Source organism: Dipodomys ordii, unplaced genomic scaffold (genome assembly GCF_000151885.1).
Source record: "Dipodomys ordii isolate 6190 unplaced genomic scaffold, Dord_2.0 Scaffold113, whole genome shotgun sequence".
NCBI lineage: Eukaryota > Metazoa > Chordata > Mammalia > Rodentia > Heteromyidae > Dipodomys > Dipodomys ordii.
In genome coordinates this window covers 2,933,240-2,945,528 of record NW_012267329.1, presented here as the reverse complement: position 1 = coordinate 2,945,528, position 12,289 = coordinate 2,933,240, and the positions used below count along the sequence as shown (strand labels likewise).

The 12,289-nt window shown below is 35.6% G+C and overlaps 1 protein-coding gene across 1 annotated transcript in view; it reads right to left on the bottom strand.

Moving 5' to 3' along the window:
• Sbf2 (SET binding factor 2) overlaps positions 1–12,289 on the bottom strand; it is a 298,843-nt gene that overhangs the window by 231,204 nt on the left and 55,350 nt on the right. The window contains exon 2 of the mRNA XM_013028675.1: positions 10,456–10,541. Within this exon, the coding sequence (XP_012884129.1) occupies positions 10,456–10,541 (86 nt within the window). The remainder of the gene's footprint in view (positions 1–10,455; positions 10,542–12,289) is intronic.

Below are 12,289 nucleotides of genomic sequence, written 5' to 3'. Positions count from 1 at the left end.
CACACACACACACACACACACACACACACAGAGCTGGAAATGGAGCTGTGGCTCAAGCAGTAGAGTGGTAGCATGAGCAAAATACTAACTCTGGGGTACTAGCTCCTGAGCTCTGAGTTCAAGCCCCAGGCCCAAAACCAAAAAGGAAAGAAAAAGAAAAAAAAGTATATATATACACACACACAATATGCATGTATATAACATAAATCATAAATATATGTAATTATGCAAAAGGTTATTTAACTCATAATATGTGCTTTCCATAAGGCTCTATATGGCTAATAGCTAAGAAAACTAGTTGCCTCATTTATTTATAAATGAATAGGCAACCATTCTTCCTCTCACTGCTTTATTACTTCTTATAGTACTACTTTTCTTTCCTTTTTTTCTTTTGTGCTGGTCCTGGGACTTGAACTCAGGGCCTGGGTGCTTTTTTGAGAAAGATTAGCTCTTCCACTTGAGCCATAGCTCCATTTCTGACTTTTTGATTGGTAATTGGAGGTAAGAGTCTCATAAACCCTTCTGCCCCAGCTGACTTCAAAATCACTAGCCTCAGATCTCAGTCTCCTGAGTAGCTAGGATTATAGGAACCACTAGCCCTACTTAGCATTTTTCACATACTATATGTTAATTATTATAGTATATGTTATTTAATTTCTCATCAGAAATTAAACTCTAAAAAAAAAGAAGGATTTTATCTGGTTCACAGCTGTATCATGAGTACCCACCTTAATGCTTAGCAAACAGTAAGCACTTAATAAATGCCTGTTAAATGAAAGAACAAGCATTAAACCACAGCTAAATATCTGAAATATATTTTATATATTTAATAATATATAATTAAAAGCAGAATTCTGGGGAAATGAGCAAACTACCAAAAAATGTTATATAAGTGATCGTGAACCACCTTTTTTTTTTTTTTTTGGTCGGTCATAGGGCTTGAACTCTGGGCCTAGGTGCTGTCCCTCAGCTCTTCAGCTCAAGGCAAGCACTCTACTACTTGAGCCACTGCACCACTTCTGGTTTTCTGGCGGTTTGTTGGAGGTAAGAGGTTCACAGACTTTCCTGCCTGGGCTGGCTTTGAACTGTGATCCTCAGATCTCAGCCTCCTGAGTAGCTAGGATTACAGGCGTGAGTCACTAGCACTCAGCAATGAACCACCTCTTTAGTGATCTTTACAAAAGATCACCAGTGATCCATATTTAACTTATTAGTTTCTACACTCCATCCTTGCCCCTTTCTCTTGTTCTGATATTACTTTTAGTACAGAGTGAGGTCAGTCTATTCAAAGTTATTACTGTCAAGCAAGAGGCTGTTCTGCAAGGTAAAATTATAGACTGTACCTAAACAGAACAATATTAATTCAAGTAAATATTCATATGAAGCTGAATATATTCCATAAAGTTCAAACAGGCCATGTCAGTCTAAAAGAATCTCTGGTTGATAGAGCCAAGTATGGTGACACATTTCTAAAATCCTAGTATTCTGGAGGTAGAGACAGGAGAATAGCAAGTTCAGGTCACCCAGGTGAGTTCAAGGCCAGACTGAGCTACAAGGCAAAACCTTGTCTCAAAACAAAACAACAAAAAAGGGGGAAGGGGAGGGAGGGAGGAAGGACAGAGGGAGGCAGGGAGGCCAGCTGAAAGGACATCTCTAGTTTGCAGAATTAATTGAAGGCATTACTTAGGAGCAGGGCAGCCTTTCTGTGTCTCTTCCTCCATTTCTCTAGCAGTCAGAAATCATAATTATCAGAAGTCTGCGGAAAAGCAATCACTGACAAAGGAAAAGGCCCATAATTAATTCACTAATATATAGCACTTCTCATCCAAGTTTTATAACAAGTTATTCCTCTTTCCAAACCAAGCACAGAATACTAAGTTGGAGAGAAATACAAAAGATCTCACTACCCTAAATGAAATCTCTGTCACTTATAAATCCAATCATAAAAACCAATCCTTCTTCATTAGAGCACTATGAGTATCATAATAAAAGCTATTCCTGAGTCCACAGATACTATATATGGATGCTTTTTGTGAATATGATAGATTTTTGAAAGAAAAAAAAAAAAGCTGCAAGATGGGCACCAGTGACTCGGAGTTATAATCCTAGCTATTAAGGAAGCTGAGACCTGGAAGATCACTTTGAAGCCAGCTAAGGGGGAAAAAAAATCTGAGAGACTCCATCTCCAATTAATCAGCAAAAAGCTAAAGTGGAGGTGTGGTTCAAATAGTAGAGCACAAGTCATACAAGTCAAGCAAGCTTGAGCTCAAACTCCAGTATTAAAATAAAAGCTCAACAACTTAAATACCAAGAATTCATATCATAAAACTCTTCTGACTTAAATGTTAAAATACTTGTTTATTAGTGAGTTTCTAATGCTACTTAGATTCTCCAAATTAAAATTTAAGGTTTATCCTATTTTTTAATTTTTTTAAGTACCAGGAAAAAAATTTAAACAAGCTTGTCTTATTACAATGAACAAATTATTTTAATTTAGTTCTTAAAAAGCTTTAACAAAGAGTCAAAAAACTAGGGTTTCATTAGCTTAGCAACTAAAGAGTAGCTAAATGGCACTGGGGTTAAACTATTAAATTTGTCTGAATTTCATTCCAATGAATGGAGATTAATTCCAGTACTTAACTTTCCTAAAAGTGTTATTTTTCTCCTTATATTCACTTTATATGGATTTTACCAAGTTTTAAAATGATATCTAAATCTCCATATTATAATCCAGATTCAAAAAAAAAAGAATTAAAAAGACTGGGTACTGTAACTGTTGTTGACTCACATCCATAATCCTAGCTACTCAGGACGCTAAGATCTAAGATGGTGGTTTGAAGCCAGCCAGTTAGGAAAGTCCATGAGACTTTTATCTCCAATTAAACAACCAAAAGCCAGAAATGGAGCTGTGGCTCAAGTGTTAGAGCTCCATCCCTGAGCACAAAAGCCCAGGGACAGTGTGCAGGCCCTAAGTTAAAGCCCCAGGACTGGCACCAAAAAAAAAAAAGTTTAAAAAATATAAAGGACTTATCTTTATGATTAATACATAAAATATAAATCCTATTTTTAGCTTTCATTATATGTAAGAAGATGTCAGAAATTATTACTACCTCCTTGTTTCATCTTCCCATCTCAGTGCAGTGCAATAATAAATTATCACTAAGCATTAAGTACAACCTACATAAAAATGCATAAAGTTATATCTGAGCTGGGCATGGTGGTACATATTGCAATGCCACAATTCAGAAGGTTAAGGCAGGAAAAGTTCAAGTTCCAAGCCAGTCTGGGCTATATAGCAAGAGCCTGTCTTTCATATCCCAATAAAAAGGATATATGTGTATAATTTCTAAAGCTTTTTTTCAATTTTAATTTTATTGTAAAGATGATATACAGAGGGATTACAGTTACATAGGTAAAGTCATGAGTATATTTCTTTTTTGAACAGTGTTATCCCCTCCCTCATTTTCACCTTTCTCCACTCGCCCCCCCCCACTCCTGACCAAAGCATTTCTTTAAAAGTGGGTAGTCTTAATATGTTGTTATAATTTGTCATAATAGGATAGCTGCATCATTGATAAATTTATAATTAATAAATTTTAGCTCCCAAAGAATAAAATTTTTCTTCACTAAATACATGTATTTATATATCTTGCCATCTTAGTTATTTTCCCATCATAAAAGTTTTGTATATTGGTGATAACAGTGACTTTTTGTAAATACAAAAGTACCACTAGAGGCCACCAAATACTTCATTTTTTAAAAAATACACAGCTGCAAGTTATTCTGGCTTGCTTAAAGGTATGTTAGATTAGGCCAAAATATAAGAAAGTATCCATGCATAGTAATATCCGTAACTGTGCATCCATATCCATACCCATAACTATATCAATCTTCAAAGAACAACACAAACTCAAGCAAAAGAATGTTAGCATATTTCATGCATCAAATAGGATGAGTAGATCAGCAAAAAGCTTCATTAGACAAAGAATGAGGAAAGAGGGACTATAAAAAAGTATCACCTGGCCAGTATGGGCCAGTAGATAATAACTGTAGAATTAGCTGCTCAGAAGGCTGAGATCTAAGGATCATGATTCAAAGCCAGCTCAGGCAGAAAGACTCTTACCTCCTGTAAGATTCTCCAATTAGCTACTCAAAAACCGGAAGTAGAGCTGTGGTTCAAAGTGGTAGTGTCCCTAGCCTTGAACAGAAAGAGGCTTAGGGACAGTGTGCAGTCCTGAGTTCAAGCTCCACAACCACAAAAAAAAAAAAGTATTGCTTTATGCTGAGTGCAGATGGTTTATGCCTGTAATCCTAGCTACTCAGAAGGATGAGATCTGAGGCTCACAATTCAAAGCCAGCATGGGTAAGACAGTCCTTGAGACTTTATCTCCAATTACCCATCAAAAAACTAGAAATAGAGCTGTGGTTCAAGTGGTAGAGTGCTAGCCTTGAGCATAAAAGCTCAAGGACAGTGGTCAGGCCCTGAGTTCAAAGCCCAGAACCAGAATGCCCCTCCCCATATTACACACACACACACACACACACACACACATAAATAAATGTATATCATTTTACATAGCTTTGAAATAATTATGTGATCTAGGGAGCTGATATTCTAAGTTGATGTTACCTCTTATAAACAAAGTATATGTCTATATGTAGCTATACATATACATATACACATATACAAATACTTAGATACATTAAACTGTCAGAGATGAGAAACATGACACAGCACCCAGTGACCTACTTCCTCCAATCTGCCCTACCTCTGACACCTTTCACCATCTCCCTACAGTAATGCTTCCTCTAGAACCCTTGGGTTTCCTGCCCTGTGGGTTTTATTACTTTAATGAAACTACAATCTGGAAGATAAAAGTACCATTTTCACTGGACACCAGTGACTCACACCTATAATCATTCTAGCTAATTAGGGAGCTGAAATCTGAGAATGGTGGTTTGAAGCAGCCATGGCAAGAAAGTCTGTGAGACTCTTATCTCCAATAAACTACTCAGAAAAAGCTGCAAGTGGCACTGTGGCTCAAGTGGTAGAATGCTAGCCTTGTGAAAAAGAAGCTCAAGGACAGCACCCAGGCTCAAAGTTCAAAAACCAGTTATAGAGTGCATGGGCACTCACACGCACACGCACACTCTAATTCTGTCATGCGATGTTACTACCTTTCTCATTCTCCTGTCATATTAAGAAAATTCTCGCTGGGCGCTGGTGGCTCACGCCTGTAATCCTAGCTACTCAGGAGGCTGAGATCTGAGGATCGCGGTTCAAAGCCAGCCGGGGCAGGAGAGACCGTGAGACTCCTATCTCCAATAAACCACCAGAAAACCAGAAGTGGCGCTGTAGCTCAAGTGGTAGAGCGCTCGCCTTGAGCTGAAGAGCTGAGGGACAGCGCCCAGGCCCAGAGTTCAAGCCCCACGACCGACCAAAAGAAAAAGAAAATTCTCTTATGTTCTTTTGACTCAATCCCCAGGCCAAACAGTATTTGTATCTCGGTTGGATGCACAGCTGCTGCCCCATCTATTATATTTGACATATTCTAAACAGTTTAAACAATTAAAGCATTACATGGAACTTGTAGTTACTTCTCTGCTCTCAAATAGCATCCCATATTCAAGACACTTCTTAGTTACATCTATCTGCAGAACATAAAATATGGCTTTTTTTCCTCTTCTTCCCATACTAAAAGACAATCAAATCAGTAGAATGTAATTTAACTAATTTCTTAAGAACTTCAAATTCAGAAATTCTGACTGTTTATTCTTTTTCATGCCACAAGATAATCACGGTACTTTGGTCTTCTATGAAAATTAGTTAGACTATAAATGACTCAGTGAAGGCATTCTGAATTATAGTATAAAAAGATTCACTTTTGAGACAGGGTACCTTAAAAAGGAACTGGTGCCAAAGAAATACTATTGTTGATGTTCAACACCTAGCCAATAAAAACATTTTTTCTCATAATCATGAATAGATTGTTAACTATAGAATACCTCTGGCAAACAATTCTTTAATTTTCTTTGAAATACTATTACTAAAATTAACTTTCAATTTTATTTATATGACTGTCTGTGGTTTCTGTGTATGCCTAAAAAGCACAAGAAAAAGACAAAAATATCCCAGAACTAGAAAGGCAGTCATTATGTTTGGTTTCACTTATTTTCATATTTTTATTTTTAAAATCATTCCAAATTAAAGTGCACCATTTCTAAATAAAAGAAAAAGAATATAACTTCTTTACGTAAAAATGTAAAGAATTCAGTATCCTCTAAATTACATTTGAGATTCAATTTATTAGTGGGTGAATGCTTAAAGTTATTTTCTACAAGTTGTACAGTTTAATTTTCAAATTAAACTTTAATCATGTTGATTTAACCAATCAGAATGATTTGACCAATCTGTCTTTCATTTAGAATTTACCTATATCAAATAGGTGATACCTGAGAAGAAGAGATGGCAACAGAAAGTAATTCCGATATAGTATGCTCTGAACCTCTATTTGTTTCTAAATACACTTAAGTAGGTAAAGTTGGTCTCCATTCAATAATACAGTGCTATGATTTGGATATAATGTAGGTATCCCCCAAAAGTTTGTTGCCAAGAAAACTTGGACTGGGAAGTGGGAGATCATTGTTCACTAGAGGCATGTAGGACTCTCCTTGGTAGTTCTCCTGAAGGCTGTTATAAAAGGAACAATTCTGTAATATCCCATTTTTTATGACCCTTGTATAAGCTGTTATCACCTGCTTGCTTCTGCATACATTCTCACCCCTGCTATCTGTGTTGCCAGATTATGCAGCCAATTTCCATTTTTCTATGCCACAGAACCTGTACAATATGCCACAATATTACAAACATATGAGCTAAATAAACCTTCTTCTTGTGAAGTAGCCGGTGTCAAGTATTTCATTATAGTCATGTAAAGCTGACTAATATAAGCAGCATTCTTTCAACATTTTTTAACCTCAGTTCTTCCAAATTACAGAATTCTATTTTCAGATCCTGTATTTATACTAAAATATAAATGCTAACATAGCTTAAAATGTCATTTCTAGAATACTCTCACATCCTGACTGAAACTAAGAGTTAAAGACCTGGGTTTGAATACTAGCTCTGTTGCATCCTGGCTGTCAGACTTGGTAAAATTATTTAAATTTGCTAAGCCTCAGTTTATTTACTTGTAAATTAATGCATGATTACCAATTATTAAGTTACTATCATGTAACTAATGATAGTCTATCCATGCTATACAACTGTTTAGGTATTAATTATTTTAATGTCATACACTAAAAGTAATTCTGTCTTTTTTTTTTTTTTTGGTCAGTCATGGGGCCTGAATTCTGGGCCTGGGTGCTGTCTGTCCCTCAGCTCTTCAGCTCAAGACTAGCGCTCTACCACTTGAGCCACAATGCCACTTCTGACTTTTTCTGCTTATGTGGTGCTGAGGAATCGAACCCAGGGCCTCATGAATGCAAAGCAAGCACTCTACCACTGAGCCACCTTCCCAGACCGCGTAATTCTATATTGGAAAGAAAATGACTTTGCCTGTATACACAAAAAAAGTCACTACTGCACAATAGGGACTGGGCCAAATTAGAGTCACATTTCATTATATCTGTCTTTGTTTTTGACACAATAGGAGGATACTACAGTTATCTAAATTATTGCTGTTTATATGCAGAATAATAACAAATCCCTAATACATGAAAGGCAATAAATAGGGGCTGGGAAGGTAGCTCAGTGGTAGAGCGCTTACCTTGCATGCCTGAGACCCTGGGTTTGATTCCTCAGCACCACATAAACAAAAAAGAAAAAAGCTGGAAGTGGCGCTGTGGCTCAAGTGGTAGAGCGCTAGCCTTGAACTGAAGAGCTGAGGGACAATGCCCAGGCCCAGAGTTCAGGCCCCACGACCGGACCCAAAAAAAATCACACACACACACAAAAAAGAAAGGCAATAAATAATTTTGAGGCCACAAACATTAGCAGTAATTTATTCTGTTGTAATGAACCTTGATATATAATAAATTTATTTTGTGTTTGATGAAGCATAATATATACTAAAGAATCAGAACTATTAGCAATTAGGAAAAAAGTTTAAAAATTTACAACATAATCTAACATCTTAAATATTCTTTAAGTATTAATATACCCCGTAAAACTTTGAAATAGCATGCTAAAAACCTGTCATGATATCATCTAAGAAAGCCTTAAGTAAAAAAAGTCTGTCTACCTCTGACACCCCCATTTCACTAACCCAGTAGGACATTAACTCCACCTGTACAGGCACTAACAGCAGTTGAATATAGCAGTTTTATCACATAGAGGAAAATATATTTTTTTCTAAGTAGTAAAATCAATGTTTATTTCTTCCTTGCTACTGAAAAATATCAGAAGCATCTATTCCCTTGGTTTTCAAAACATAAAAAGTATCCTTTTTAATTCAGCTATGATGAATCCATGACCTCACTTTGCTTCCATAATGTCTGCTGTTCTAGAAAGCTATGAAAGTGAATCACTTTTCATACTGTCAAACTGATACCATTTCTAAACCTCCACAATTCAATGTGGGAAGTACAAACTTACAGAAAAGTGGAATCAGTTCACTAGCACCCAATTTTCCACTTTCAGTCATCACTAAAAAGGATGTACTATCAGAGTGTCAAAGCTTTTATAGTAACCTTTTATGGTAAGGCCAATTACTTGTATGTGAAGGCATGTGAGGGAGAACAGAAAGGAATGCAAGGGTTTCTCTAAACAGCCATTTCCTTTAGATCCTTATAGTCCTCCTTTTTTAATGCCAAAATTCAAGATTTACTCTCTCTCTGTGAGCCTATAAACTCACAACCCTTTTTAGGTGGTTGCAATATAAGAAATAAAACTAAGTACTCAGCAATGTATCTTTCATCCTAGTAAAGTACAATGAGTCATCAATGAGGATGAAGAAATTTACAATTTTCAACATTTTATTCCCAACAGACATTTCTGATACATGCTAACAAGAGAATAAACAATTCTTCTTCTGAGTGAGATACTGAGATACTTCAACAACAACAGTGATAATAAATAACCGTCTACCTCATTTATAGAACATATGTTTTATAGAAGGTATGGTATTATGTATTTTAGGTGCATCTTTTCCCATTTTATCTGTATAATACTCTGTGAGATTAGTACTTTATGGATAAAGGTTCTGATGAGCAAATACATTAAGTAACTTGTCAAAAGTCATATCATATGGCTGCCTAGGATTTCATCCCAGGCAGCCTACTTCAGAGCTTGAATTTTTTTTCCCAGTACTGAGCTTTGAACGCAGAGCTTCTACCACTTCAGCCACAGTCCCAGCACTTTTCTACTCTGGTTATTTCCCAAGTAATGTTGCCCTTTTGCCTAGATAAGAAGTCTGAACCTCAATTCTATTTTTGTATAACTGAAATAATAGGTACATACCACCACAACCAGCTTTTACTCATTGAGATGAGGGTCTCATAAAATTGTTGCCTAGGCTAGCCTTGAGCCATGATCCCCCTAATCTCTATTTTCCAAGTAGCTAGGATTATGGATGTGAGCCACTGTGTATATCCTCAGAGTCTGCACTCTTTAACTGTCATATTATGCCATACGATTTTCTCAACAAGAACTATTTGGAAGAAAGCTGTTCATACATATATCTTAACCTAAACATGATATAAAAATGTCCCCTTTCCCTTCTTCCTTCCCTCTCTGTCTCTGTCTCTTTCTCTCCCTTTCTCCCTCACTCATACATAGCCAACACACATTCCTCTTTGTCACTTCTTTCTCTTTCTCTATGATGTTTAAAGAACCAAACTCTAAAGTCATATTTGGAAATCTTTAGTGACCATCTTTCTAGTTCTCTTTTTTACCAACCTCCGTGAGTCTGCCATGGTATTAAGATAAACAGAATGGCCAGGCCATTATAAACTACATCCAATCACTAAATACCCATGGACTGACTAACAAAAAAGGAAACTTGCAAACTCTGTAGTTAACAAGGAAAGAATTCAGATTTGTGATTTCAAGACCAACTCAAACCATAACTGGCAGCCATTAAATGAACATTTAGTTTCTTGTCTGTGTTATTGCTTTGTTTTCACTATACAAAAAGCTGGGAATTTTCAGAGAAAATACAATATTTGCTTAGTAATATGTAAACTATTTAGGCTAAGATTTTTACTAAATAATCAGAGTTTTTAATGCTTCTGAGTATATAAATATGAATTTTACCTTCAGTGGGAAAAATAAGAGTACAGAATAAGTACTCCAGAATCAACAGATTTAGTGGTATAAGAGAGGAACAAATTATTTCTAGGAGTATGTTTCAGGAATATCATCAAATTATTTAACAGGAAACATAAAGTAATGCAAACAGAAATACAATGTTTTAGAAAGAAAAATATCATCATCAAAATATAATACTCATTTACCAATTCAATTCCCTGTGGAAAAGGTGTATCATCCCAGTCCTTCTGTGGAAATCTCTGGATTATTTTTCCCAGACCTTCTCCTGGCCCTGTTAATAAAATGAAAATTAATCGATTTCAAGTTACTAAGATATCTAAATATCCTTATACTGATATTCACTTCAAAATAAGTATGTGAGTGAGGTGATATACAAACATTACCTAAAATTAAAAGGAAACAGAATTCCTCTGGTGGGTACATAACAATTAACATGGCCAAGTTGTTTGTTTGAATGTATGAAAATATAACAATGAAACTTACCGAAATTTATTTTAAGAAAGGGAAATGGAATAAGAAAGTGAGATTGGGATCCATTGTAATATGTATAGAAAGATACTAATAAGCCTCCAAAACTGTACACCTAATTTATACTAATAAAAAAAGCATTCCTCCAAAATAATACTGAAGTCGTAGGCAATCCCTATCCTGTAACCTGACAAATAGGAGGAGGAAATGAAATCTAAACTCTAGTTACCTATCACACAGTGGAAATAAATTGTTCTCTGTGCTTCAAAAAGAAAGTAAAAACAGTATCTCAAGCTGAATTTTAAGAGTTGTTCTATGGACTCAATAATAATCTTAAATGACAAATAAAATGGCACTATTAGCACTAAGTTTCAGTTTTGGGCTATAAATACTGTGATGGGTTAAATACACATTTTTTTAAGATGGCCCACCTGAGGCCTTACATTATCTAGGTAAAGTTTCTCAACATTGGTATTACTGACATTTTGAGCTGGGTAATTCTTTCTTATATGTTAGGTGAAAAATAAGGTCTTATACTTTGCAATATGTTTAGCAGCACCCCCTAGCCTTTACTCTCTAGATGTCAGTAGCTCTTACCACCCACCACCAACACTGTGTTATTACAAACAAGAATGTCTCCAGATCTTGCTAAGTATTCCCTGGGCTAAAAACCACACACACACACACACACACAGGCACGCACGCACACACACGTACACACACACATTGGATCAACTTATAGTTGTTGAACTTTAGGAATATTCAAATATTTGTATCAACTAGGGGAAGAAAATATATGTTGGATCAAAGTTGCTTTTTACTATCATTGGGGGAGCAGTACTGAACATTAAACCCTACACCTCTATCTAATATGCTAAGCAAATACTCCATGTCCCCAGCCCCTACTTTTTGCTATCCTTCTGGGTGCAATCATTAGAATGCCAGAGAGATAAGAAACTACATTTATATATTCATACATACATACTAGTTTGTTTTATTTATTTCCAATTTAAGAGATGAAAAGGGTTTATTTGGAAGAAGCATAACTTTCAAAAGTTTCCCAGAAGCACATACCTAATTTCATAATGAAATATAGTATTTTAATAACTTAATAGCTGAATTTGAAATACATAAGAACACTTCTACATACAAATCAAAATATGATTAATGGGCTGTGAGGCTTTCTGTTACACTAAATGTTATTTGAAAATGGAACTCACAAAAGACAAAAATCAAAATGGCATCTTAAAATCTTTTTAAAAAAATTAAATCAAAATAGTAAAAGAATGTTTCACCATAAATAAAATGTACAAAGAAGCTGATGTAGTGATACATGCCTATAATCCCAGCACTTAAGAGGCTAAGACAGGAGAACATTGCCCCATTTGTTAGGAAATGGAAAGACTTGGAAAAAATTATATTAAGTGATGTAAGCCAGGCCCAAAGAAACATAGGTCCCATGGTTTCCCTTAGTTGCAATAACTAGTATATGTCTGAGACAAGCAGAAAAGGTCAGATAAGTTGATGTTAGGGAAATGAACCCTAAGATAT